This window comes from Nomascus leucogenys, chromosome 18, assembly GCF_006542625.1.
Source record: "Nomascus leucogenys isolate Asia chromosome 18, Asia_NLE_v1, whole genome shotgun sequence".
Classification (NCBI taxonomy): Eukaryota; Metazoa; Chordata; class Mammalia; order Primates; family Hylobatidae; genus Nomascus; species Nomascus leucogenys.
This window is the reverse complement of record NC_044398.1, coordinates 21,867,504-21,894,260: the sequence shown is the minus strand read 5'-3', so window position 1 is coordinate 21,894,260 and position 26,757 is coordinate 21,867,504. Positions and strand designations below refer to the sequence as shown.

General features: G+C 46.9%; 1 protein-coding gene and 1 non-coding gene across 4 annotated transcripts in view; both read left to right on the top strand.

Moving 5' to 3' along the window:
* The first annotated feature begins 249 nt into the window (after positions 1-249).
* The window catches only part of PSAP (prosaposin), a 35,456-nt gene continuing 8,948 nt past the window's right edge, over positions 250-26,757 (top strand). For all 3 annotated transcript variants that reach the window (XM_030799256.1, XM_030799255.1, XM_030799254.1), the window contains exons 1-7: positions 250-418; positions 17,363-17,496; positions 19,964-20,038; positions 20,633-20,758; positions 22,831-23,031; positions 23,753-23,896; positions 25,999-26,055. In XM_030799256.1, the coding sequence (XP_030655116.1) occupies positions 379-418; positions 17,363-17,496; positions 19,964-20,038; positions 20,633-20,758; positions 22,831-23,031; positions 23,753-23,896; positions 25,999-26,055 (777 nt within the window). In that variant the 5' untranslated portion in view covers positions 250-378. The remainder of the gene's footprint in view (positions 419-17,362; positions 17,497-19,963; positions 20,039-20,632; positions 20,759-22,830; positions 23,032-23,752; positions 23,897-25,998; positions 26,056-26,757) is intronic.
* On the top strand, positions 6,762-6,821 carry LOC115831345. Its single transcript, XR_004026863.1, has one exon. It is a non-coding gene; the product is annotated as a U7 small nuclear RNA (small nuclear RNA).

The following is a 26,757-nucleotide window of genomic DNA, read 5'->3' as shown; positions in this document are numbered from 1 at the left end:
CTTGAACCCTCCGCCCGCCAAGTGTTGGGATTACAGGCGTCAGCCACCACGGTCGGCCAACAATGTGGAGATTTAAAAGGCATTTTACATATATAATCTCTGACCTATTCAATTAGTGGGGTTTTTCTTTTATGACCTTTCCCTTCCCTTTCTCCAAGTCCTTCCTCACTCCTCCCCATAGCCCTTCCCTTCGCCCCTCCCATTGCCCCCCCCGACATTGGCCTCCCCTTCGCGCAGGCGCCCTCAGAGGCGCTGAGTCAGGCCCGGACGGGGCGGGGTTAGCGCCTGCGCACTGGACGGCTTCGGGGCAGGGCAGATTTATATCTGCGGGGGATCAGCTGACGTCCCGCATTGCAGACTGCGGAGTCAGACGGCGCTATGTACGCTGTCTTCCTCCTGGCCAGCCTCCTGGGCGCGGGTAAGCCCTGGGACCCTCATCCTGGGGAGGAGGTGGCTCGCAGTGTCCATCCGCCCCAGAATGGGCTGTGCCGGGCCTGGCCCCTCTGCTCCCCTTGCCCTGGTTGGCGAGGGGGCGCGCACTGCGCAGGCGCGTTCGCCGGCTTTCTCTGGGCGGCTGGGGGCTGCGGGGGGCTGCGGGGGGCGGGTTGCGAAAATGCCCCCGGGAGGGCGGCCCAGGCCCTGGGCACCATCTCCCTCGGGGCTCGAGTGGGTTCCTGCGCGGCTGGGGCCCCGAGGCCTTCCGTCAGGCTGCGCTTCCCACTGTGGGGGTGGGCCTTGTGGGGTGACCCCTTGGGCAACTGTGTTGTGCCTGTGCTAGGCGCACGTGATCGAGGTGGGCTGGAGCCCCGTCCCGCAGGACACTTTGGCCGTTGGCTTCAGTTGCCTGTTTGTAATGGTAGCGAAGCTGCAGGAAGCACTTGTGTATCATCTATACTGACGTTTGCATATATATTTAATCTGGATTCTAGGTGTTGACAAAACGAGTCAAAGTCTGTAAAATATTTTGAGATTTATTCTGAGCCAAATGTGAGTGACCATGGCCCGTGTCACAGCCCTCAGGAGGTCCTGAGAACATGTGCCTGAGGTGGTTGGGATACAGCTTGGTTTTACATATTTTAGGGAGGCATGAGACATCAATCAGATACATTTAAGAAATACGTTGGTTTGGTTCAGAAAGGCTGAACAACTCAAAGCGGCGGGGGGCTTCCAGGCCATAGGTAAATTTCAACATTTTCTAGTTGATAATTGGTTGAGTTTATCTGAAAACCTGGGATCAATAGAAAGGAAGTATTCAAGTTAAGATAAAGGATTGTGGAGATCAAGTTTTATTGTGCAGAGGAAGCTCTCAGGTAGCCGACTAAGAGAACAAGCACGTTGTAAAATGTTTCTATGTAAATGAAAGAGTGACTGGCTCTTAGTTGATTATCTCCTGGATCTGGAGAGGAAGGAAGGAAAACAGGGGAAAGGGGATTCTCTGTAAAATGTGGATTTTTCCCATAAGAGACTGCAGGGCAATTTCAAGGTATGGCAAGGAAATATATTTTGGGGTTAGATATTTTTATTTTTTTTTCCTTGTCTTATAATGTTATGCCAGAGTCAGATTGGAAAGTAAGTCACGACATATGGGGTCAAATAAAACCCATCTGATGAGAATTTATGGTTTGTAGGGTGTGACTCTCTAGACTGCTTAGATAGGAATTTGGGCAAGCTAAAAAAAAATCAGAGCTTAATTCTCATAGGTATTGAAGGCAATATAGGGTTTTGTGGTCCAGTTATTTTGCCATGGGGTCCTCATTTCACTTGCTTTGAAATGTCTTGCATCTGGGCGCGGTGGCTTATGCCCGTAATCCCAGCACTTTGGGAGACCAAGGTGGGAGGATCGCTTGAGCCTAGGAGTTGGAGACCAGCCTGGGCAGCATAGCAAGACCCCACCTGTGGAAAAAAAAAAAAAGAGAAAAGAAAGTCTTGCACACTATTGGCCGTTTTTTTTTTTTTTTTTTTTTTTTTTTGAGACGGAATTTCACTGTTGTTGCCCGCAGTGGTGCAATGGCATAGTCTCGTGAGGCTCACTGCAACCTCCGCCTTCCGGGTTCAAGCCATTCTTCCGCCTCAGCCTCCCAAAGCGCTGGGATTACAGGCGTGAGACACCGCACCCAGCCCCCACCACAATTTCTGTTTCTTAGTAACTATGTGTAATTTAAGGGCTGGCTGCCATTTTTAACCCAGCTACCCAAATTTTAATAAACAGTAACAAAGTGGATGACAGGGTTGATGCAAAACCAAAGAAATGAGTTAGCTTTCAGCAGCTCTCAAGAATGTATCTTGACCCTATACCAAGCTCTTAAATTTGTTTTACTTGTACACAATGAAAGATGATCTGCTTATAAAAAAATCATTTTGACTTTATACTCAGGCTTATACTGCTGTTATTCCGTGGTCTGTATAATAAACTAATGCTGGTCTCTAAATTTTTTATACTGATTCAGAGCAATTTTTTCTTTCTTTTTACATTATCCATTGTTCTTATTGACGTTGAGTCACTCCTCACAAGACCCTTAAGAGTTCTGATTCACTCACATCACCCAAAAGGGACTTAATTGTGTCTTGGGAAATATAAAATCCACCTCTGGTATGTATAGGCTTATGGTTAACCACAATATTTAGTTAACCAAGGGACCGTCTTCCCTGAACACTCGGGTAAATGGGAGGTATTGTAATGGCCTTGGTCTAACTTTGCTGTCTACCTTTAGGATTAGGCCAAAGTCAGTGCTGATAACAGTGTTTGAATGCTCCCTGGCCTTCACAGCTCTGGCCCCTTTGTGATATTTTGGAAATGTTACTTCTAAAATTTCTAGACGTGATAATGAGTTTTGTTAGTGAAAGTGCCTGGTGACTGCAGCCATTGTCTGCTGCCCGAGAGGCACTTAGAACTTTCTTCGTGACACTGTCGTAGAACAGAATGCCACCCTGAATCGGGATGGGCTTTGTATTTTGTGTTTCAGTGATGTCCTGTCCACTTGCTTTTGAGTTACTTTTCTGCCCATCCAGTACCCCTCCTTTTTCCCCACCTAAAAGCGAAAGCAAAGCCATGGCACCGTGAGAGAATTGGAGAGCATCTAATCTGACCCCTTTGTAAGGAATGAAGACCTGGAGGTGCCCAGAGGTGACTCTCCCAAATCATAGACCATTTACTGGGGATGCCAGGACTAGAACCCAAGACTCCACAGCGCTCGCTTTTTCCGTATCCCTCTGTCAACATGGACCTCTTAACTTTTAAAAACTCAGTGTAAGTTACATACATGGACGATTAAGTAGACAACTTGATGAGTTACCAGAAAGTGAGCAGCCCCCGAGGTTGGGGAGCAGCGCAGTAGCATCCAGAGGCCCCTGTTCACCCATTCACTGCCCTGTCCCACTTGCCCCGAAGGAAACATTGTTGTTAACCTTTGAAGACCATAGATGTAAAGGCTGCAGTTTCGAACTTTTACAAATGGGATCATGGAGGGTATTGCTGTTGGGTGAGTCTTCTGGTGGAAAAAGGAGCGTGTTCATGAGCTAGGTGCAAGGCATGAGGGATGGTGCCTGGGATGTGGCAGGTGCTCCCTGAAACTTAGATGCCCTGATAGCTGTCAGCTGTGTGGTGGCTAGCCCGTTGAATGTTGTCGACCCCACGCTAAGACAGGTGTGTTTTCTGGGGATGCTAGAAGGTGTTATATATATATTCTTTCAATAACATGTGTATTTATAGCCTGGCCTGCTGAATATCAGTAGGAACTTCAGGTCTTGGCCTGTCAGGGATTCTGGATAAATCTCCTGTTTATCAATAGTAAATCTGTTTTATTCTGTGAAAATAAGAGTATAATTCCTGAAGAAAGAAGGGTTTGTTTTAACAGATCAGTGATTTATCAAGGCCTTGAAGTACATCTGACAGGTTGTTTTGTTTTTTTTTTTTTTGGAGCAGAAAGTTTAATAGGCAGAAGAAAGGAAAAAGGAGAGCAGCTCTCTCTTGTGAGAGAGAGGCATCCGAAAGGGAAAAGCCTGACAGGTTGTTATTGAGATGGAGTCTTGCTCTGTCCCCAGGCTGGTGTGCAGTGGCGCGATCTCGGCTCACTGCCACTTCCGCCTCCCGGGTTCAAGCGATTTTCCCACCTCTGCCTCCTGAGTAGCTAGGATTATAGGTGCCTACCACCATGCCTATAAAATCCATCTCTGGTATATATGGGCTTGTGGTTAACCACAATATTTAGTTAACCAAGGGACCCTCTTCCCTGAACACTCGGGTAAATGGGAGGTAATTTTTTGTATTTTAGTAGAGATGGGGTTTTGCCATGTTGGCCAGGCTGGTCTTGAACTTCTGACCTCAAATATTCCGCCCACCTCGGCCTCCCGAAGTGCTGGGATTACAGGTGTGAGCCACCGCACCCGGCCCTGACAGGTTGTTTTGAGAACGAACTATGAGAGTTGAAGTGTGTTGGATTGATTGGTGTGGCATTTTCTAGATGAGGGAAGGGAGAACTGGGTCTTCCATTTTCTTGGTGAGTGAGACCATGGGATGTCCAGGCAGCTGTGGGGAAGTGGAAGGGTAGGGCGGGGTGTTGCTGGCTGGGACAGCACCTAATGAGGCATGCTTAGGAAGTTCTCAAGGCCGAGACCAAAGCCACTTAGACAGGTGTGCATGGCGGCTGTGGAGGCAGCTTCTAGCAGAGATTCTAGGTTACTGGCTACCAGGCCGTAAGCCTTGCTTTCTGGCTCCTTTTTGGTACTGCCAACCAGGAAGGAGGGTCTGGATATTCTTCAGATCAATGAAAGAGAGTACTAATTAGAATTACATTGCCCTGCTTGCCTTTTTTTTTTTTTTTTTTTTGGAGACAGGGTCTTACTCTGTTGCCCAGGCTGGAGTGCAGTGGCACCATCTCGGCTCACTGCAATCTCCACCTCCCGGGTTTAAGGGATTCTCATACCTCAGCCTCCCAGGTAGTTGATAGCTGGGATTACAGGCACGTGCCACCATGCCTGGCTAATTTTTGTATTTTTAGTAGAGACAGGGTTTTGCCATGTTAGCCAGGCTGGTCTCAAACTCCTGACCTCAAGTGATCTGCCTGCCTCGGCCTCCCAAAGTGTTGGGATTACAGGCGTGAGTCGCTGCACCTGGGTTTTTTTTTTTTTTTTTTAAGGCTTTAAAACAATGATGATAAATACAGTGATTGGGATGAAGATTTTGGCTGTTGCAAAAGTACTAATTGCTTTTTTTTTATTACATGAAGTTCCAAAAAATACCTTTGTGGCATTTGTAATTTTGTATCTTGGGACAAGATGATAATGTGGAGTGGAAGTTTCACATTATCTCATTGCTGACAGTAGCCGTACGACCTTGGGCAAGTTGCTTAAACTCTCCCATATTTCATCATTTGTAAAGTGGTATTAATCATTCCTATTTCACTGGGTTGCTGTTTAGCTTTAATAAATTAGGTTAATACAGAAAAGGGCTTAATTAGTATTGTTGCTGTACCACTAATAAAAGTAATGTATTGTCAATATCTTTGTCCCCACCAGCACAGTGACCTATTTTCTGCCCTTGATTTTGTGATTTCCTTTGGCGTCTTTCATTTCAAAGGACGTTGTGACTTTAACAAATTTAAATTGACTTATTAAAAACATACATGCTGGGTATAATTAGTGAGTCAGGAAAACAAGCCAGGGTAGGTAGACAGCAGTTAGGAGGGAGTTGGCAGGCAGTTCATACTCTACGTAGCCAAACTAGATTTAGCTGCTCGGTGATCTTGACATCAGAGCAGCCCAGCAGATCAGAGCTGGTTCCTGGTAACCTGAATGCTTGGGTCTACACCTGTTGTCACTAACCCTGGACCTGAGGTTGTCTGTTCTAGCCCCCTAGTGCGGTTTCCCCATTCGTAAATGGAGGCGAGCTGTTTAGAGTAGATAATAGATGGACATGGGAAGCCAGGTCAGTCAGTAGAATGGAGTGTAGAGTACAAGGTTTGTCCCCGCCACTGCTGTCCCCAGGTGCTTCCCAGACAGCCTGGTAGCAGCTCCCTTAGAAGCTTGCAGAGGTACATCCCATGTGTGAGTTCCTTCTGCCTTTTTTCTTTTTAACACAAATAGTAGTATATTCTACTGACTGTTTTGCTTGTTGCTGCTTAAATTGTGAAACATTTGAAAAGTGGAAAAGTGATTATCATAAACACATGTGTACGCAACACCCAGGTTAAGAAATGGAACCTGATAACCCAGCTGCCCCCATAGACAGCCACCTTCCTGGACTTGTTTTTCCTCCCCCTTAGGTCTTTTTCCTTCCATACATATAACTGGAAGCTTCAGCAGTGTGTATAGAGTATTGTTTTGGATATTTTAAACACTTTGCAAATATTGTACCCAATAAATAGTCTTTCCCTTTATCCTTGCAGGGTATGTTCCAAGACCCTCAGGGGATGCCAGAAGCTGTGGGTGGGACCAAATCTTACTTATATGTAGTATGTTTTCTCTTATGCATACATACCTGTGATAAAGTTTAGTTTATAAATTAGGTACAGTAAGGGATTAACAACAACTAGTAATACAGAACAATTAAAACAATATATAATAAAAATTATGTGAATGTGGTCTTTCTCAGGATACATTTTCAGACCACATTTGACTGTGGGAATAAATTTTCAAACCACATTTGACCGTGGGTAACTGAAACGGTAGAAAAGGAAGCTATGGTTAAGGAGGGACCACTGTATATTGTTAGGTTAGTTTTTTGTTTTGCTAGGGAGGTTTATCTATGTTGAAAATGTGTAGATTACTGTTAGGCCTTTTAGAATTTCTCTAGAAGGCTTTCTGCTTTTTACTGGAAAGCCCTCCACAAAAAATAAAATATGTAGATCTATTTTGTTTTCACTACAATATAGTATTCCATTTATATAATTTCTTTTTTTTCTTTTTTGACACAGAGTCTTGCTCTGTTGCCCAGGCTGCAGTACAGTGGTGTGATCTTGGCTCACTGCAACCTCCACCTCCTGGGTTCAAGTGATTCTCCTGTCTCAGCCTCCCGAGTAGCTGGGATTACAGGTGCATGCCACCACGCCTGGCTAATGTTTGTATTTTTAGTACACACAGGGTTTCACCATGTTGGCCAGGCTGGTCTCAAACTCCTGACCTCAGGTGATCTGCCCACCTCAGCCCCCCAAAGTGCTGGGATTACAGGCATGAGCCACTGAGCCTGGCCTATATCATTTCTATTCTAGTGATAGACATTTAGATAATTTCTAGTTTTTTCTATTACAGCCTGCTTCTGTAAAAATTCTTGTACATATCTCCTTGTGTACGTGGAAAACATTTATCTAGGGTATATGTCTAAGAGCAGAATTGCTGAGTTGTGGAGTAACTAACAATTGTAGAAGTGCTCTCAAATGATCTTGGCAGTTGCCATTCCATAACGTATTCAGTTTTCAGTTACCGCATGCCGTTGTTAACATTTGATATTGTTAAAACTTTAAATTTTGCTAATTTGATAGGAGTAAAATGACTTAGTGGTTTCATTTGCATTTCTCTTTTTGTTTTCTTAAACAATATATCCTAGAGGTAATTTCATGCTAACACAGATGTGCTTAAATTTTGAAATTTGAGTTAATGTTAGATTTACAGAAAAGTTACAAAGGTAGTATATCGAGTTCCTGTATACCCTTCACCCAGCTTCCCCTATTCTTAACGTGTTGTATAACCGTGGTACGTTTGCCAAAAGCAAGTAATTAATATCAGGACACTGTCACTATCTAGATTGCAAACTTTATTTGGATTTTTACCAGTTTTTCCACTAATCTCATTTTTTGGTTCCTGGGTCCAACCCAGTATGCCACATTGCCCTTGGCTGTCAGGTCTCCTTAATCTCTTCCCACTTCCCAGCTGAGTATTTCATTGTATGGATGTGTCTTTTTAATCCCTATTGATGGACATCGACGTCTAATAAAATGCTAGGTGAATTCTGATGAGACCTGCAAATGTAAAAATTGTAAATTCTGGCCACATTTGGACAGATACTGCCTTTGAAAAATTATTTACATGAGAGGAAACATGACTAAGATTGAAGAAGATGCAGAGAAAGTTCTTTTGGCCAGTATTTGTAACGTTACTTATGACTCTCTCAGTAGCTGTAATAGGATGCTGTTCTGTACGAGTAAGTCTGTTCTTCAGTCATTGATACCAGAGGGCCATGTGGCTTCCTATAGCACTAGGAATAAAACTCAGAGTGTGTCAGCAAGGTCGCCTGTCACCTGGTGATTGGCCACCTCTCAGCTCCTCCCCCTCTCTTCTGTCTGGCCTGCTGTCCAGCCTCCTGGCCCCTTCGTTGTTGGTGCTCAAGAGATTTTCCATTTTGAATTCCACTTCTCTGGAACATCTTCCTCCCTGGGTAACCCATGGGGCCTCCTCTCTCTATGCATTCAGGTCCCTGCTTGATATTGCCTTATCAGAGTTCTCCACTGATCTGTCTGAAATAGCTGCCCCACCCCACCTTGCTTTATTTGTAGCACTCACTGCTACCTGGCGTTGTGATGTGTGTGTTGTCTTGATCGCTTGCTGTGCCTGCAGCATGTGCAGCAGTTTTGGCACATAACAGGTACTCAGCATTGATGAGTGCTGTGAGGTGTAGCCAGGTAGACTTCAGCTGGGGAAGTGTAGGCTAGTGTGCCTGAAACTTCATTGCTTCATAGTGCCGAGTCTTTGTCATGATTAGATAGAATATTATCTTTTATTTTTCTGAAATTAATTTTAAGAAATTGTTTTTAGGAGTTACGAAATTAAGAGTGACTTTGGGCGCAAATGAAGTGTTGACTTTTATAATAGTTGATGATAGTTTGGGACCCGCCCCTCCCATACCTTCTGGGGAGGGTTCTATGTAGGTGATAGGGACAGGGGAGCCTAATATAATTTAGATGTTCATGGTGGCTCTGATTTCAGGTAAATCTGAAAAGGGAAGCAGCTATAAGTTGAGGAAATTATCCCTCCCACTTTTGGTTTCAGAAGTTGGTTGTTCTCCAGATGTTTAGCTTGGAGGCTCTCAAACTTTTGGTTGTAGGATCCCTATATACTAATTAGTTATTGAGGACCCCAAAGAGCTTTCGTTTACGTGGGCTGTATCTATCAATATTTAACATCTTATAAGTAAAACTGTCAGTGTTTAAAAATTAATGCTTTGAAATATTGATAAACCGTTACATGTTAACACATATATATTTATTGTATGTATTATATTTTTAATGAAAAAATATTTTCCAAAACACAGGTATTTAGTGAGCAGCCTATTTTACATTTTTGCAATCCTTTTAACACCTGGCTGGATTCTTAGCTGCTTGGGCATTCAGTCTGTTGCAATGTCATGTCACATGCCTCCGCAGAAACTCGACTGGACATTTGTGAGTGAGCAAAATGGCAACTGATATCTCGGTTTTATTATGAGGATTTTGCCCTCACCCCCTGAAAGAGTCCCTGGGACGCTCAGCGTTTTGGACCACACTTTGAAAACCACTGGTTTAGATGATTTGGAGAAACTACAGATATTATGGTAGCTAACCCATATGGAGATGGGTTTTAAGATGGAGTCTTTTTTTTTTTTAAGACGGAGTCTCACTCTGTCACCCAGGCCGGAGTGCAGTGGCATGATCTCGGCTTCCTGCAACCTCTGCCTTGCAGGTTCAAGCGATTCATTCTCCTGCTTCAGCCTCTTGAGTAGCTAGGACCACAGGTGTGTGCCACCACGCCTGGCTAATATATATATATAGTAGAGACCAGGTTTCACTGTGTTGGCCAGGCTGGTCTCGAACTCCTGACTTCAAGTAATCCACTCGCCTCGGCCTCCCAAAGTGCTGGAATTACAGGTGTGAGCCACTGCACCTGGCCATTTTTTGTATTTTTAGTAGAGATGGGGTTTCACCACGTTGCCCAGGCTGGTCTTGAACTCCTGAGCTCAGGTGATCTGCCTGCCTCTGCCTCCCACAGTGCTGGGATTACATATGGGAGCCACTGCGCCTGGCCCGTTTTGCTTTTTATTGAACATTAATTCATTTAATTCTCATAACAGCCCTCTGTGGTGAAAGCAACTAAATCAGAATTCTGGGCCAGTCTGATATCCTCCCGTGACCCATGCTGTGGTTTGAACATTTTAGATTTCAAATGAAGGCAGTATTCCTATAAAGTATTAACTGAAGTAAGCCAAAAGTGACATTTATAGTAGACTCACATATATCTGGAACTTTTAAGTTAGTAAACAGTATATGAGACAAGTTCAGAATACTGAATTTCTTTAATGAGGTTTGCATGAAACCTTCTTTAGCATATGATTATCTTCTGCAAATGTGCAGAGACCACGCAGCTGGTTAGCAAGGCTCAGTGTGGGAGCCATCACCAGTTTGTGTGGGTGCCTGCACCGGCTGCCGTGCAGCATGCTGGATCTGCAGCGGAGCTTTCGCGAGGATGGGGAGCCATGCAGAGCCCGCCTCTGGCCTCCACTTGCTCACTTGGCTGGAATCTGGATAGTCCTGCCAAGGGCTAGTTTTTCAGTCATGGATTGCCATGTAATCTTATCTAATGTGATCTAAGTTCTTCTTTGATCATCACCTGATATGTTGATGCTTTGGAAGAAAAGCTTTGTTAGGAGTTTTTATTGGACTACAGTGCCCTTGAATGAACTAGTTAGGAATTGTCCCCAAATTAGTTAAGCCTCCACTGCGTACAATCTGAGAAGACTGCATTCTTGTCCCCAGCCTCAGGCGTTACTGCACAAGGTAATTTCCTGAGGACCCTATTGCCTTCTCTGTGTAGATAATGTCCTGCCCTGGAATGATCTAGCTTGTAAGGAAAATTAAGAAGTGAGGCAGTAGCAGCAGAGGAGAAGCAGGGAAGAAAGGACCTTTGTCTTAACACTTTGAGGCCAGAGGTGATGGGATGTCAGCCTAGTGAGCTTAAGAGCTTTATTGCCACTGATTTCTTAGGTGATATGAGGACTCTTGGACCTTAATTCATCCAACTCAAGGGAGACTACCTCTGAGCGTATACTATTCTGAATGATTCAGAGAGCTGTGTTTTTATTCTGCTCTGCAGACTGTTTTCCAAAGGTAGGATTTTCTATGAAGAAGAGACAAGTGCTCTTTGCCATAGAAGATATTTGCGGCACTAGCTGTTTGAGTAGTTAGTGTTGAGTACATTGCGTTATCTCCTGCTCTTAGGCGATGGAAGTGCATGAATTCCTCTGAGAAATGCCTGAAAGCGGGGGACCTGCGGTAGAAGCCGCCCCTCCGGGGTTATCCTCTCTTGGTTTCCTAGCAACCTGCCCGTTGCCATGGTGCCGCCTTACCCAGGCAGCAGATTTGCTGCCCTGTGGAATGTAGGCTCTGATTGTCAGCACTGGGAGGCTGCATGCATTTTCTGTTACCTTTTTTTTTTTTTGCAGCTAGATTCAGATTGTATTTAGCATGTTACTAAAATATTTAAAAGGAAAAGCATTTGTTGTATGGCTAAAATAATGAGACTGATTGTTTTATCACATTCTAGGAAACGTTGTCCTGTCATTCTAAGATTGCTTCAGAAAGTCTTTGCTGATTATGTTGTGTACTAGGCTTTTCGGTATCCTCACTGGGGTAAGCCAGGAAACACTTGTTGTTAGGAGACCTTTCTTGTAAGCGAGGTTGTTGATTAAGTGTGTCTATTAGTTGGGCTTAGGTTTGACTGCAAACAACAAAGACATAGAATAATAATGGATTATTTCTTTTTCTTTTTCTTTTTTTTTTTTTTTTTTTTTTGATGGAGTCTCGCTCTGTCGCCCAGGCAGGAGTGCAGTGGCGTGATCTCGGCTCACTACAACCTCTGCCTCCCGGGTTCAAGCGATTCTCCTGCCTCAGCCTCCAGAATAGCTGGGATTACAGGCACCTGCCACCATGCCCAGCTAATTTTTGTATTTTTTGTAAAGATGGGGTTTCGCCATGTTGCCAGGCTGGTCTTGATTCGTGAGCGCAAAGTGATTCTCCCACCTCAGCTTCCCAAAATACTGGGTTTACAGGCATGAGACACCGCACATGGCCCTGAAATCTATGTCTTTAAAAAAGTCCCATTGTGGGGCCGAGCATGGTGGCTCACGCTTGTAATCCTAGCACTTAGGGAGGCCAAGGCGGGCAGATCATGAGGTCAGAGTTCGAGACCAGCCTGGCCAACATGGCAAAACCCCGTCTCTACTAAACATACAAAAATTAGCTGGGTGTGGTGGCAGGCGCCTATAATCCCAGCTAGTTGGGAGGCTAAGGCAGGAGAATCGCTTGAACCCGGGAAGCGGAGGCTGCAGTAAGCTGAGATTGTGCCACTGCATTCCAGCCTGGGCGACAAGAGTAAGACTCCGTCTCAAAAGGAAAAAAAAAAAAAAGGGCCCGTTGTTCCCAGCTATCTTGCCAGGCCCTTGAACTAAGAAGTGAAGTGCTCGGCCGGGCGCATTGGCTCATGCCTGTAATCCCAGCACTTTGGGAGGCCGAGGTGGGCGGATCACGAGGTCAGGAGATCGAGACCATCCTGGCTAACATGGTGAAACCCCATCTCTACTAAAAATACAAAAAACTAGCCAGGCATGGTGGCGGGCGCCTGTAGTCCCAGCTACTCGGGAGGCTGAGGCAGGAGAATGGCGTGAACCTAGGAGGCGGAGCTTGCAGTGAGCCGAGATTGCGCCACTGCACTCCAGCCTGGGCGACAGAGTGAGACTCTGTCTCAGAAAAAGAAGTGAAGTGCTCAATTTGCCCCAAGTGCTGTTCATGTCTTTATGACACATTTAATCAGAAATCTCCAGGAGGTCAAACATTCTAAGAACTTTTTTGGAGTTCAGCATACTGCCTCAGAGAAGGAAGTTGGTATTTGGGGGTAGGGTGTGGGAGGATGAGAATAGAGATTAAAGGCTTTGCTGGCCACATGTTTTGAGAAATAACTCACCAGAAAGTGTTTTTGGGTAGTTTTTATTTATTAGTTATAAATGCTGAAAGTGTTATCTGCCTTGTTAGAATGAAGACTTGGAGCTCCTCGGAGCTCTTTTAGTTCAGCCCACCACTGAAAGGATCTCTCTTACATAGAATTGCTCATAAGTTATGCATTTTGTTTCTGCTTGGTTGCTTCCACTGTTGGTGAGGTCATCACCTAATGATGCCACTCATTCTCTTTTTTTTTCTGAAACGGGTTCTGGCTTTATTGCCCAGGCTGGAGTGCTTTGGCAATGGGGCACTGGAGTGCAACCTCTGCCTCCTGGGCTCAAGCAATCCTCCCACCTCAGCCTCCCCATTAGCTGGGACTACAGAGGCGTTGCACCACCACGCCCAGCTAATCCATTTTCTTTTTATACCCCTGGGTGGATGTTAAATGCGTTCTTTACCTGGAGCTGTGGTCTGCTTCCCTCTACCCATTGTTCAGAGGTCTGTGGTCTGGAGCCACTCATACCAGCTCCATACCCAGGTGGAAGGCGCAAGGGATTCTCCCCCTACTTGGAGATGACCATGCATGTCTCTGAAACATTCCTTCTCCTGTCACTCATCCCCAGCCCTCCAGGGGACTCTCTGGGTGGGGCCCTGGGCCCTCCCATCCCTGGCCTCTGCTGAGCAGCTCACCGTGCTCATGGGCGTGTCTCTCCTGGTGCTGTTGGCCCTTGCTGTTCTGCTTTCCCTTTGAGCCTGCACGACTTCTCATGGAACCCAGTTAGTGCCATTTGCCCATCTTGTTCTCTTGGACTCTGTATTAGCCTGTCTCGGCTCTTGCTGCCTCCATTTCTCACGTGGACATTTTTGAATTCGCCTTCCAGTTAGGTGCCTGACGTTGATATCTCCCGCCTTCTCTTCAGTTCTGCCACCTCGTGCCTGGGTGGTTGAGACCCACACATGAGTTTGCCTGTCCTGTCCCTCCCAGAAATCCCTGGAGCTTCCTGTAGTATTGCCCACGGGGTTGAGGCCTTAGCTTGGGATGTGTGTGGCAGGTGAGACCATTCCCCACGCACCTGAGGTCTGTCTGCCTTTGCAGCCTGGCTGCTGCTACTTCCCTTGGCTTCACTCCTGAAAAGACAGGACAGTTTCTTCCCTTCCCAAAGAGAACTGGACTCCATTGGAATGTTCTGGAATTCCCCACCCCCTCTCCACGTAGCCAGCCTTTTCTATCACCATCTTGCAGGTGCCAATTCCAATTTCGTTTTGAGGAAGGCTCCCTTAGCATTGCCTTGACGCTCCCATTCCCACTGATGTGTGGGATCACGCATCATTACTTAGATGTCTGTTCTTCCTGCTCTTTGGGGGAAAGAAAGTCATGACTGTTCATTTGTTCTCTGGCATGAGGGCCTCAGGCTCTGTGCAGTCAGTGGACCTGGTAGCCATGCCTTCATCTGTTTTGTTTATCTGCTTGTGTGGAGAAAAACCACCCTTGCCTGTAGAGCTTTGTGATTAATCCACAGCTGGGGCCTGAGAAGTTCCTCAAGTGCTAGGAGAATTTTATGTGTAATAAAGTTTCTGGGAAAGGGATCTATGTCCCCAAAAGGTTCTGACCCACTGTTTGATCCCCTCTTAGGAGATCCGCTCTGGGAGTGGGCTTTGCACCTCTTGGCAGCTGGGAGCTCCCCAGCACCACCCAGCAGTGCCTGCCCTGAGGACACGCAGTCTCTATGAACATATGTCATCATGTCGCTCATCCTGGGAGATGGAATCCGTTGCATACCACAGGCCGTTTTTGTAATATTCACCTTTATGTTTGGCTTGTGGTTGGAGGTAGAAGGGGATGTCTTGCTAAGAAGGGAGTTTCTAGGAGTTGGAATTTACGTGTTACTTCCTGTGTCCACGGAAATCTGTTTTACGCTGGAACTTGATGACTTTATAGGCGTACCGAATTCTCCACCATGCGTACCTTTTTGCCTCCAGATCTGAGGAAGAGGCCTGCTGCCATTCAGTAGGTCATGGATTGGGAAGTGACAGTCAATTTGTATTAGCTGGGCCAGTTTCAGATACAAGGGGCTGCCCAAGATTATTTTTAGTCCAGGTTGGCCAGACCAAAACAAGTAACAAAGTCATCATGGAAAACGGATTACTGTTTCACATTCCTAGAGGAAGTAGGCAACCTACAAAGTGTTCTCACATGGGCCTGTGAGAGTGAGTTGTGTTCCAGAAACACTCTAGATTTTGGTCAGCTGTAGCTAGTTCCCTGCTGAGAAGGCTGGAGAAAGTAGCTGGGTGGACATTACACTGGATGAGCATTTTTAAGAATGGGGAGTGCTGGTCACTTGCCCCTGCTTTTGGTGGTGACTCCTCTGTCTTGGCTCTGGTCTCCTGAGGTCTGAGCCCATCCTCTTTTGGCTTCCCTGTGTATCACTCTGCCTTCCTCTGCCTAGAGACTCATTTGGTAGCCTCCTCTTCATCTTGATTTGGAGGTAGGGCTAGGCAGTGTATCATGGTGTCATCATGGGTCCTTTTCAGAGTCCTAGGGGCCCAGGGCCTGCTAGGGTGTGGTGGGAGTCATCAGGTCTGGGGCTCCTATTTGTGCTGTCTCTGTGACCGCACAGGCCCCAGAGCCCTTACCCTTGTGACTCAATTCTGCCTCCCCTCCACCGCTCCACTGAGATTTATAACTCAGGCTGGCGCCAGCCATGCTTGGCTACACTGTGGGCTAACTAAGCTTTTGTGAGCCATCTGGGGAGCTCGGTACTGATTTGCATCTGGCACATGTTTTCCCCTGGAAACTAGAGTCCAAACCAGCAGCTCTGGAATGTGGCCAGCTTGGTTGAGGTTGCGAACTGGATGTGTTTGTGATTTTGGTCCCAGGGGACAGGGAAGGCTATAACTTGGGCAGCAGATGAATAATTCATTTGCTTGTGTCTGAAGGGGTGCAGGTTATCTGGCTCGAGCTTTGTGGGACTCATTCTTTGTGTGAGTAGCTTGTGGAGGTAGTAATGAAAGAAAGCACTTCATTCCTTTCCCTCTCCTGGAGGAAGAACACGTACTGACCTATACAACACGTGTTTCCTATGTGTGTTACACAGGTATGTAGAATTGGCTTACAGAGGGAAGCAGCATACAGCAAGACTCCTGAGGTTCTAAGTGTGTTTCTTAGGTGATTGTGGGGTTTTTTTTTTTGTCTCAGACTTGGGCCAAGTATCTATTGCAGCAAAAGTTGGTTCACCCCTACTGAGATGCCTGTTGGAGTTTGACCCTCATGCCACCATCCTCTATGTGTAGTCTGATGTAATCTCTTGTTTCCTAGCTGAATAATTGGGCTAGAAGTGAGATGTGAATCTGAGGATTTTTTTCCCCATTTTTTGGTTCTAAAATCAAAGACCTGTTTTAAGAAACATAGGCACTCTCAAGGCAGTTTATAAAATATTTTTAGGGCTAGGTATGGTAGCTCACGGCTGGAGTGCAGTGGTGAGATCTCGGCTCACTACCACCTCTGCCTCCTGGGCTCAAGCTGTCCTCCCACCTCAGTCTCTCGTGTAGCTGGGATCACAGGTGCGTGCCACCATGCCTGGCTAATTTTTTGTAGAGATGAGGTTTTGCCATGTTGCCCAGGCTGGTCTTGAACTCCTGGACTCAAGTGATCCCCACCTCGGCCTCTCAAAGGCTGAGATTATAGGCATGAGCCACTGCAGCTGGCCGTTTTTTTAATAAGGATATGAATTATTTTTATTTTATTTATTTATTTATTTATTGAAACGGAGTCTCGCTCTGTCGCCCAGGCTGGAGTGCAGTGGCGCAATCTCGGCTCACTGCCAGCTCTGCCTCCTGGGTTCACGCCATTCTCCTGCCTCAGCCTCCTGAGTAGCTGGAACTACAGGCGCCCACCACCACACCTGGCTAATTGTTTTTTTGTATTTTTAGTAGAGACGGTGTTTCACCGTGTTAGCCAGGATGGTCTTGATCTCCTGACGTTGTGATCTGCCCACCTCGGCCTCCCAAAGTGCTGGGATTATAGGCGTGAGCCACCGCACCCGGCCTGTTTCTCTTTTTTAAAAAAACCCTTCATTCTACAGTTGTTACTCATTCTACAGAAGTCAAAATCTTCCCTGTATTTGAATTTGTTAGTCTTTTCTCCTATGGTTTCTTTTGTTACTTATGGAAACATTTTAAGGTTATGATGATTTAAAGTTCTGATACTCCCTGATACTGTTTAAAGGTAGTTGGAGAGGTTGAAAGTGAACCAGATAAATGAGTCCATTCCAGCCCTGTGACTGACAAGCCAGCTTCTTGACCAGGACAGGTGTGCATCTGTGTGGCTGGTGTCCCATACAGCTGGGTGAGGGGCTGAGTAGCGGAGTCCAGCTCAAAGACAGTCGCCCTCAGCCCTGGGGAAATAAGTCAGGTCGACCTGGTTTGCTACAAAATGGGCCACCTCCTCACATTGGTTTTCATTTTAGCTCTAGCCGGCCCGGTCCTTGGACTGAAAGAATGCACCAGAGGCTCGGCAGTGTGGTGCCAGAATGTAAAGACGGCGTCCGACTGTGGGGCAGTGAAGCACTGCCTGCAGACCGTTTGGAACAAGCCAACAGTGGTGAGTGCCGCCGCCCTCCAGTCCCAGCCCCAGCACTCCTCTTGGGTCCCCTTAGAACAGCTGTAACTCACTGCCATATTGACAGCACTTTTTCTTGCCTGGTTTTGTTTGCTTCTCACTGTGACCCTGTGTGGGAGGCAGAACCTATTGGTGAATGTACCCATTTTACAGCAGAGGAGATGGTGGCTCAGAGAGGTTAAGGTTTAACTCTCCTGAGGCTATCCGGTCTCTTGTGGCAGACAGGATGAGGTCCTCCACGCCTGCGGCTCCAGGTGCCTGCCCCATGCTGCCTCCGGGCCTCTGTGCAGATCCCACTTCTCACCTTAGATAAGAGCCCAGTGGGTTGGCAGTGCCCGTTCCCACCACTGGGCACATGGGCACGGCTCTATCCTTGGTCACTCACTCCAAAAAGTACATGCTGAGCTTTTTAGGTACTTTCTGCCTTTTTCATATTTTGTTCTCTCCTCACTCCTCTCAAACAGGCAAACTGCTGATTGAGATTCTGGAGTGCGGTTGCCATTTAAAATTGGTTTCCAGCTGTAACCACACTGAGGAAGCTAGCACTGGTTTTTCATCTAAATAATGCTAAATGTAGCATATTAATGTGGGGCATGGTCTAAGGCGACAAGCCACGGGTGTGTTCCTCACGGTCCCAAGCCCTCAGGAGATGCTCTGCTGACCGTGCCAGCTGAACGCAGAGCTGCTGCCCTGGGCTCACTTGGGGCTGTGCTGGCCATCATGTGGTACGGGCTGTGTTTGACTGAGTGGACTTTGGGTTCTAAAAAACTTGTCAGTGGCCACTACCGCTCCTTCAGTAAGAGAAGAAAGCTTAGCACCATTCTTTTAGAAACAGTTTGTGAATTATTCACTGGAAAACTGACTTCTATGGCCATACTTGCCCTTTTTTTTGGAGACAGGGCCTGCCTCTGTCGCCTAGGCTGGAGTGCAGTGGCACAATCATGGCTCACTGCAGCCTCAACCTCCTAGGCTCAAGCGATCCTCCCACCTCAGCCTCCTGAGTACTGGAACCACAGATGTGCACCAGTATGCCCGGCTAATTTTTGTATTTTTTGTAGAGATAGGGTTTTTACCATGTTGCCCAGGCTGGTCTTCAACTCCTGGGCTAAGGTCATCCTCCTGCCACCCATAGTGCTGTGATTACAGGCGTGGGCTACCACAACTGGCCTGAAACTACTTTCAGATTTGGTTTCTAATTTGCCTTCAATCTTGTTTTTAATACTACTTCCTGTTTCCAGGTTTAATGTGTGTCCACTAAGGACTTTAAAACTTCCTTGATTGGCTGATTGGCTGGTCTTGTCATGGCCCGGCCTTCTGTTTTTTTTTTTTTTTTTTGAGATGGACTCTCACTCTGTCACCCAGGCTGGAGTGCAGTGGCACGATCTTGGCTCACTGCAACCTCCGCCTCCCGGGTTCAAGCAATTCTTCTGCCTCAGCCTCCCAAGTAGCTGGGATTATAGGTGTGTGCCACCATGCCTGGCTAATTTTGGTATTTTTAGTAGAGACGGGGTTTTCAACATGCTGGTCAGGCTGGTCTTGAACTCCTGACCTCGTGATCTGCCCGCCTCGGCCTCACAAAGTGTTGAGATTACAGGTGTGAGCCACCGCGCCTGGTCCGGCCCTCTCTTGATATGGTTCCATGCACAGTACCCTTGACCCTCTGTTTCATGGATGCTGAGGACTGTCTGTGGAACTCGAGCATCCTGGGGTTTGGGTGTCCATGGGGGTGCTGGAATTGATACCCCCTCAGATACCAAAGGATGACTGTATTAGCCTGACTAGGTTCAAGTTCGTTTCTCTAAATGCAGCTAAGCTCATAGGTGTTCCTCAGTCTCACCCAGACATGTTTCTTCTCCATGGGTGGAGTGTCAGTTGACATCAAGAAGGGAGCCTGGGCATTCTTCCCCAAGGACCGCAGGAACCAACTAGAATTTCCATGGCCTCTGGTCCAGGTGGGGGCCTTGGTGCCAATCAGAAGATTGGCTTTGGCGTGGCCTTGCCTCGTTAACATGCCTGGGAGGCAGAGGAAGCGCAGGTGAACGATTCTGTGTGGGTGTGCCTTCAGAGGGGGTGGGGCGTTTGTTTCTCTGTTCCACCCACCTCTCTGCAGTACTGATGTGACTCTGATTTCACCTGAGCCTCAGTTTCCTCAGAGGTGTTGTGAGCATTGATGTGAAATTGACCTGTGCCACGTGGGGTGCTGTGTGGGTATGAGCAAAGGTCCTGTGTCCTGTAAATCACAGTGTGTTCTGGTGAGTCACACCTCTTCCCTCCCTGCCATGCCCCAGTGCTACTCATGCAGAGTGGAGAACCAGGCTGTGACAGGGGAGCATCGTCATGATCATATCCCTGGTTAGAGAGAATAGCGAAAAGGCCATGGGGAATTCCAGCTGTGTGGGGTGTGAATTTGTGTCCTACAAATACAAATTTCTCGTATTCTTTCTCTTAGAAATCCCTTCCCTGCGACATATGCAAAGACGTTGTCACCGCAGCTGGTGATATGCTGAAGGACAATGCCACTGAGGTGAGCAGCTGTGAGTGGGGATGGTGCCTGAGCCACGGGCACGTGCACTGGTTCCTAAGAGAGCTGTGATTCCGGATGTCTAAAGAGGAATGGTGTAGGCCTGAGGGTGGCAAATGTCTTCCACAAAGGACCAAGGAGAAAAGATTTTATGCTATACGAGCCGTATACTGTCCCTGTCACACAGTCTCTTTTTAAAAATGTAAAAAGAATATAAAAACCATTCTTTGAGTTCTGAGTTGTACAAAAATAAGCTGAAGGGCCTACTTTGCTGACCCCGGGACTAAATGCCCAAAGTTAATTGAGATATTATATTGCATGCCACCAATACCTAGGTCCAGTTTGGCCATCTCTGCTTAGAATTCCCTGTGCCTGCGAGACTGCAGGTCCAAGGATCTTCATTTTGAATGTTCATGTCTGCTTTTGCCTGATTGAGCTGATAGAGCCATAGGTAACATGGCCAAGTCCTTTTCCCTGAGGGCTGGCTGTTTTCCAGGCTTGGTTTTTCTGGGAGCTATTGAGGGCCTCTTGCCTTCAGCCAATTTATTTCCAGGGAGGAAAGCCTGTCTTGATTCTGACCCTGGTGTCCTCTCGTAGGAGGAGATCCTTGTTTACTTGGAGAAGACCTGTGACTGGCTTCCGAAACCGAACATGTCTGCTTCGTGCAAGGAGATAGTGGACTCCTACCTCCCTGTCATCCTGGACATCATTAAAGGAGAAATGGTAAGTGATGGGGAATAGGCTTTTCCCTGAAGGTGCTTCTAGGGCCTAGGAGAGGCAGTGGCCCAGAGTAGATTGATTAAAATGGAAAGTCTGTTCTTAGCTCTGGAATTCCTCAACAGCATTTTGCTACAATTTGACATCCAGAATAGCTCCTTTGGCACAGCAGGCCACTCTGTATGTAACTTGCCCTGGGGTTAGCGAGGGTGTGGCTGCTGGGGACTGGTCGGACTGCTGAAGGAATGTAAACCGGCATAACCTTCAGAGATGTGAGTTGGATAGATCATGTCCAATCTTTAACAGACCCCTTTGAGCAAGCACAAAACCTCACTTCTGTGAATTTATTTCTGTGAACTTATAATTTAAGGAATAATTCAGAGAATGCACTGGGGTCTTTCATTCATCAAGTATGTATCATACACAGACCCTGTGTCACAGACTGGGTTTTTAGCAAAGAACACAGAGCTAGCTTTGTGGAATTTGGAAAGGCCTTGACAAAGAAGAGGTGTTTAAGTAACTGAAGAGGGCCAGTGGGGCAGGACTGTCCCAAGACAGGACCAAGGTTCTGGTGAGGAAGGCAGGGGTTGTGTCATACACAGCCTTGAGGCCATCTTCAAGGATTGTAAGTGTAGCCTTGGAGTGTCATGATTGTAAGGGCGTTTGTCAAAGGGTTTGGTCTAGGTCTAGGTCCCATTGAGGGAAGCTGCAAGTGGGGAAGCTGACAGGACCCTCAGGAGGTCATTGCCTTGTGAGTGAGATGTGATGTGGACAGTGGAAATGGCAGATGCAGGTTCTCTTTTGGAGGATTAAATGGACCGGACTTGCTCATGAGGGGGATGTATAGGAGAGGAAGAGCTATAAATGTCTGTCTGGTTTCTGAGAAGATGAAGGTGGAGTTATTTGCTAAAATGGAGCTAGTTGGGCAGGACAGAATGAGGGATAAGTTTGAGTTGTCTGTGGGGTGGGCATGATTAGAAAAGTTAAACACTTGGGAGCCATCAGCATATGGAAGGTGTTGAAAGCCATTGTGTTAGCTCATTTTGTGGGGAAGTGGCTTAGAATTACTGACTCTTCTCCTCCAACAAGAAGCTCCTGTTCCTTTATTTACTTATTTATTTATTTATTTATTTTTTTTGAGACTGAGTCTCACTGTGTTGCCCAGCCTGGAGTGCAGTGGCGCGATCTTGGCTGACAGCACCTCTGCCCTCTGGGTTTAAGCAATTCTCCCATCTCAGCCTCCCAAGTAGCTGGGATCACAGGCACCCACCATCATGCCCGGCTAATTTTTGTATTTTTGTAGAGACGGGGTTTCACCACGTTGGCCAGGCTGGTCTTGAACTCCTGACCTCAGGCGATCCGCCCTCCTTGGCCTCACAAAGTGCTGGGATTACAGGTGTGAGCCACTGCGCCTGGCCTCCTATTCCTTTAAAGAAGAGCTGAGGGGAGCAGAGGTAACATTTAGGAAGCCTGTATTAGTCCGTTTTCATGCTGCTAATAAAGACATACCCGAGACTGGGTAATTAATAAAGACAGAAAAAAAGGTTTAATGGACTCACATTGGACTCCACATGGCTGGGGAGGCCTCAAAATCATGCATGGTGGAAGATGAAGGAGGAGCAAAGCCACATCTTACATGGCAGCAGGCAAGAGAGCATGTGCAGGGGAACTGCCCTTTATAAAACCATCAGATCATGAGACTTACTATCACTAAACAGCATGGGGTTTACTATTACTCAACCCGCCCCCGTGATTCAGTTACCTCCCACTGGGTCCCTCCCATGACACGTGGGGACTATAGGAGCTACAATTCAAGATGAGATTTGAGTGGGGACACAGCCAAACTGCATCATTGCCTAATAGGAGAATTGAGGAAGCTTAGGGGCTGCTGTGTGGTTAGGCACTCGGATTGGGTAATTTTGACATTCTTGGTATGCTGAGCAGTTTGAATTTAGACAACAGGTTTGTGTTTCTTTTAAGGGATTTAAAGAGAGGGACTAATTCAGAGGCACTAGATGGCCTGTCTTATTTTCCCCTGGGGAGAGGATTTTCAGCAGGGCTTCTTTCCATCCCACCAGAGCCGTCCTGGGGAGGTGTGCTCTGCTCTCAACCTCTGCGAGTCTCTCCAGAAGCACCTGGCAGAACTGAATCACCAGAAGCAGCTGGAGTCCAATAAGATCCCAGAGCTGGACATGACTGAGGTGGTGGCCCCCTTCATGGCCAACATCCCTCTCCTCCTCTACCCTCAGGACGGCCCCCGCAGCAAGCCCCAGCCAAAGGTAAGACGACGGGCTGGCCACTGAGGATGCCATTTTTGGTTTCACTGGAAATGAGAGACCAAAGGGGCAGAGAGTGCACATGTGGTTCTTAAACTGGGGCTTATCCCTGTGCGTGACTCTGCAGTTACATGAGCCAGCCTTTAAATGGTTGTACCATGAAGTTTCTGAAGAATGGGATATTTAAAATATGCAAAGATTAATAACCCCCTTTAAAAAAATTTACTTCTTTTATTTTTGAGATAGGGTCTCATTCTATCACCCAAGCTGGACTGCAGTGGTGTGATCATGGTTCACTGCAGCCTCAACCTCTGAGGCTTAAGTGATCCTCCCACCTTAGCCTCCTAAGTAGCTGGGAGTACAGATGCACACCAGCACACCTGGCTATTTTTTGTATTTTTTGTTTTACCATGTTGCTCAGGCTGGTCTCAAACTCCTGGGTTCAAGCGATCTGCCTGCCTCGGCCTCCCAAAGTGCTGGGATTACAGGTGTGAGCCACTGTGCCTGGCCAACCTTTTTATTTATACTAAACCCCCTTTTTATACCCTATTGTTGCTATAATGAACACTCAATCGATTTTAAGCCTATCAGTAATTTGAGAGTCTGTAAAGAACCTTAGAAACTGGTCAAAGTGCCTCCTAATGCTACAGCCCTGGGTATATAAGGACGTTTTCCTAGGAATTTGAGTCCTCTTAAGTTGCCAACCTAACTGCCTCTTCTGCAGGATAATGGGGACGTTTGCCAGGACTGCATTCAGATGGTGACCGACATCCAGACTGCTGTACGGACCAACTCCACCTTTGTCCAGGCCTTGGTGGAACATGTCAAGGAGGAGTGTGACCGCCTGGGCCCTGGCATGGCCGACATAGTGAGCCTTGTGTCCTTGTGCATTGGGGATGTTCTGGGCCTGGGATTTGGGCTCTGGAGGCTGGAGTAGGGCGTTCAGACAACATGCTTTTCTTTTTTCCCAGAAAGCAGCTTGAATAGGTAGTGCAGACTTGAATCTATTTTGGTTAATGGCATCTGGATATGTAACAAAACTGGGGATAAAAAGCAGGAGACTGTTTCTGGGAAGATTTTGTTTCCTGCCAGGTACCCTCTGTATTAGGAACACTGTAGAAACACTTTTCGCCCTTTTTTTTTGGAGACTGAGTCTTGCTCTGTCACGCAGGTGGGAGTGCAGTGGCGTGATCTCAGCTCACTGCAACCTCCACCTCCTGGGTTCCAGTGATTCTGCTGCCTCAGCCTCCCGAGTAGCTGGGATTACAGGCGCATGCAATCACGCCCAGCTAATTTTTGCATTTTTAGTAGAGATGGGGTTTCACCGTATTTGCCAGGCTGGTCTCAAACTCCTGACCTCAAGTGATCTGCCCGCCTCGGCCTCCCAAAGTGCTGGGGTTACAGGACTGAGCCTCCACGCCCAGCCTTTACCCCATTTTTTTCTTTTCTTTTCTTTTTTTTTTTTTGTTTGAGACGGAGTCTCGCTCTGTCGCCCAGGCTGAAGTGCAGTGGCACGATCTCAGCTCACTGCAAGCTCTGCCACCCGGGTTCACACCATTCTCCTGCCTCAGCCTCCCGAGTCGCTGGGACTACAGGCGCCTGCCACCACGCCTGGCTAATTTTTTTTGTATGTTTTAGTGGAGACGGGGGTTTCACTGTGTTAGCCAGGATGGTCTCGATCTCCTGACCTCATGATCCACCCGCCTCGGCCTCCCAAAGTGCTGGGATTACAGGCGTGAGCCACCGTGCCCGGCCGTTTACCCCATTTTTGAAAGCTTGGCTAGTGTATCTGACACTGAGAATTCCAACTGTGCTCCTGCAGCAAGCATGGTCGCTGACCATGGTTCACCTGGAAGCCTCCCTTAGTCCTGTGGGCTCAGAAACTCATTTTCTTGGCCCCTTACTTAGATGGTTTCATTCTGGGACCCTATTCCAAGATTATTAATCACACTCAGTTGGATTTGTAAAACCAAAATGCCATTTTTAGTACCTGACAACTGAAGAAACCTGCTAGACTGGCAGCTGAGAAGCTGGTTGTAATCACTGTGTCCTTTGGGATGCAGTGAGGCTTTTTGGGTGGAGCGGCCGGCTATAGGAAACGAGGCCCTCTCCATTTTTTTTTTTTTTCTTGAGACAGGGTTTAGCTCTGTCACCCAGGCTGGAGTGCAGTGGCACAATCATAGCTCACTGCAGCCTTTACCTCCTGGGCTCAAGCAATCCTCTTCTCAGCCTCCCAAGTAGCTGGGATTACGGGAGTGAGCCACCACACCCAGCTGAGGGTTTCTCTCTGACTTTCCTTTAGGAATGTCAATCAGGTGAACGTTCATTCATTTTGAAAGCCTAGGAATCCTGTAGCCTCATTTTAAGTGTCTTTGCATAACACCATTTGAACAGGTTTCCCAGTTGAACCCTCTCTGAGAGGCTGTATCATGTTACCTTTGGTCCTCTCTCTGTAGAAGCTCCCCAAATACAAGGAGCAATTCTGTGGAGTCTACCGGAAGTATCTAGATTGTCTGAAAATAGTTAAAAATCATTATAACTTGACTCTACCGGATTTTAAGCTTTATAATGCCATCTGAGATTGTGTAAATGGCTTTGAAAGGTAAGCTCCAGTTCCTAAGCAGTGTATCTCCTAGCTGCCTTCTCTCCAAATTGCCACTGAGTAGTTGCTATATGATCCTGGGGCAAGTGAGGTTATAAGATAAAGGAGACAGGAGGATGGAATCTTTAAGGTCCCTTAAGAAACATTTTCAAAACGTCTTTTGCACACATTTCCTATAAATGATAGAATAACCAAATTGTCATTTTCATCTTATTAAAACTGGCCCAGAGCAGACATTTATAAAATTCTACTTTAGAAACTTGCTTGATAGTCACCAGTTGACACTGTTGGAAATGGTGGGGGTTTTTTGTTGGTTTTTGGTGCATTGTTGCAGTGATTTGTTTAGCAATCTGTTTCTCTCTCCTCAGTGCAAGAACTATATCAGCCAGTATTCTGAAATTGCTATCCAGATGATGATGCACATGGTAGGTGGCACGGAGGCCCCTTGTTAGCATTTTTCTTTGTTTTTCAGGTTTTGTCATTTCTAGGAATTTTGAAAATTATATGGTTTAGTTTCCCTTTTTTACCTTAGAGTGCTGAATTGGGCTAAATCGACCCCTCTGGCTAGGAGACTCTCCACTTGCAATCTCAGTACCTCCCTTGTTATGGGAGAGGCTGAAGCATCTTGATCCCCAGGACTGCCCTGGTGGCTTCCTGGCAATTTGTTTGCCTCTGCCCGTTCAGGCCGGCCATCAGGTTTCTAGGTCTAGCTTTAATGCTGGGATCTGTAGAAGTCAAGTGCTCTCTAACTAAGCCAGGCCTGAGAATGGCTGTGTTGCCGCCTGAGTAGGGGGAATACTGCCTCCCAGAGTTTGTCCCATGCACGGCAGCAGTGTCCGCTGAAGCTGCTGCTTGAGTTAGTAACTCCTGAGCTGGCTTTGGATGCATTCAGGTGGCAGGGGGCGTTCCTTCATTAGAATCAAGAATACCCATTCGGGAAATGAGCTCGCTAGTCCACGCAGAGCAGGGCGGTCGCTAGTCCACGCAGAGCAGGGCGGCCTGCTCACGTTGGGAATAGGCACTGCCTCCTTAGATCTGATTGGTGGAGCTGAGTGGGTGGGGGCACCTCTCCCTGTCTGTCATGATGACTTTCTGACTACGTGAGATTGACATACCAGCGTTTGAGT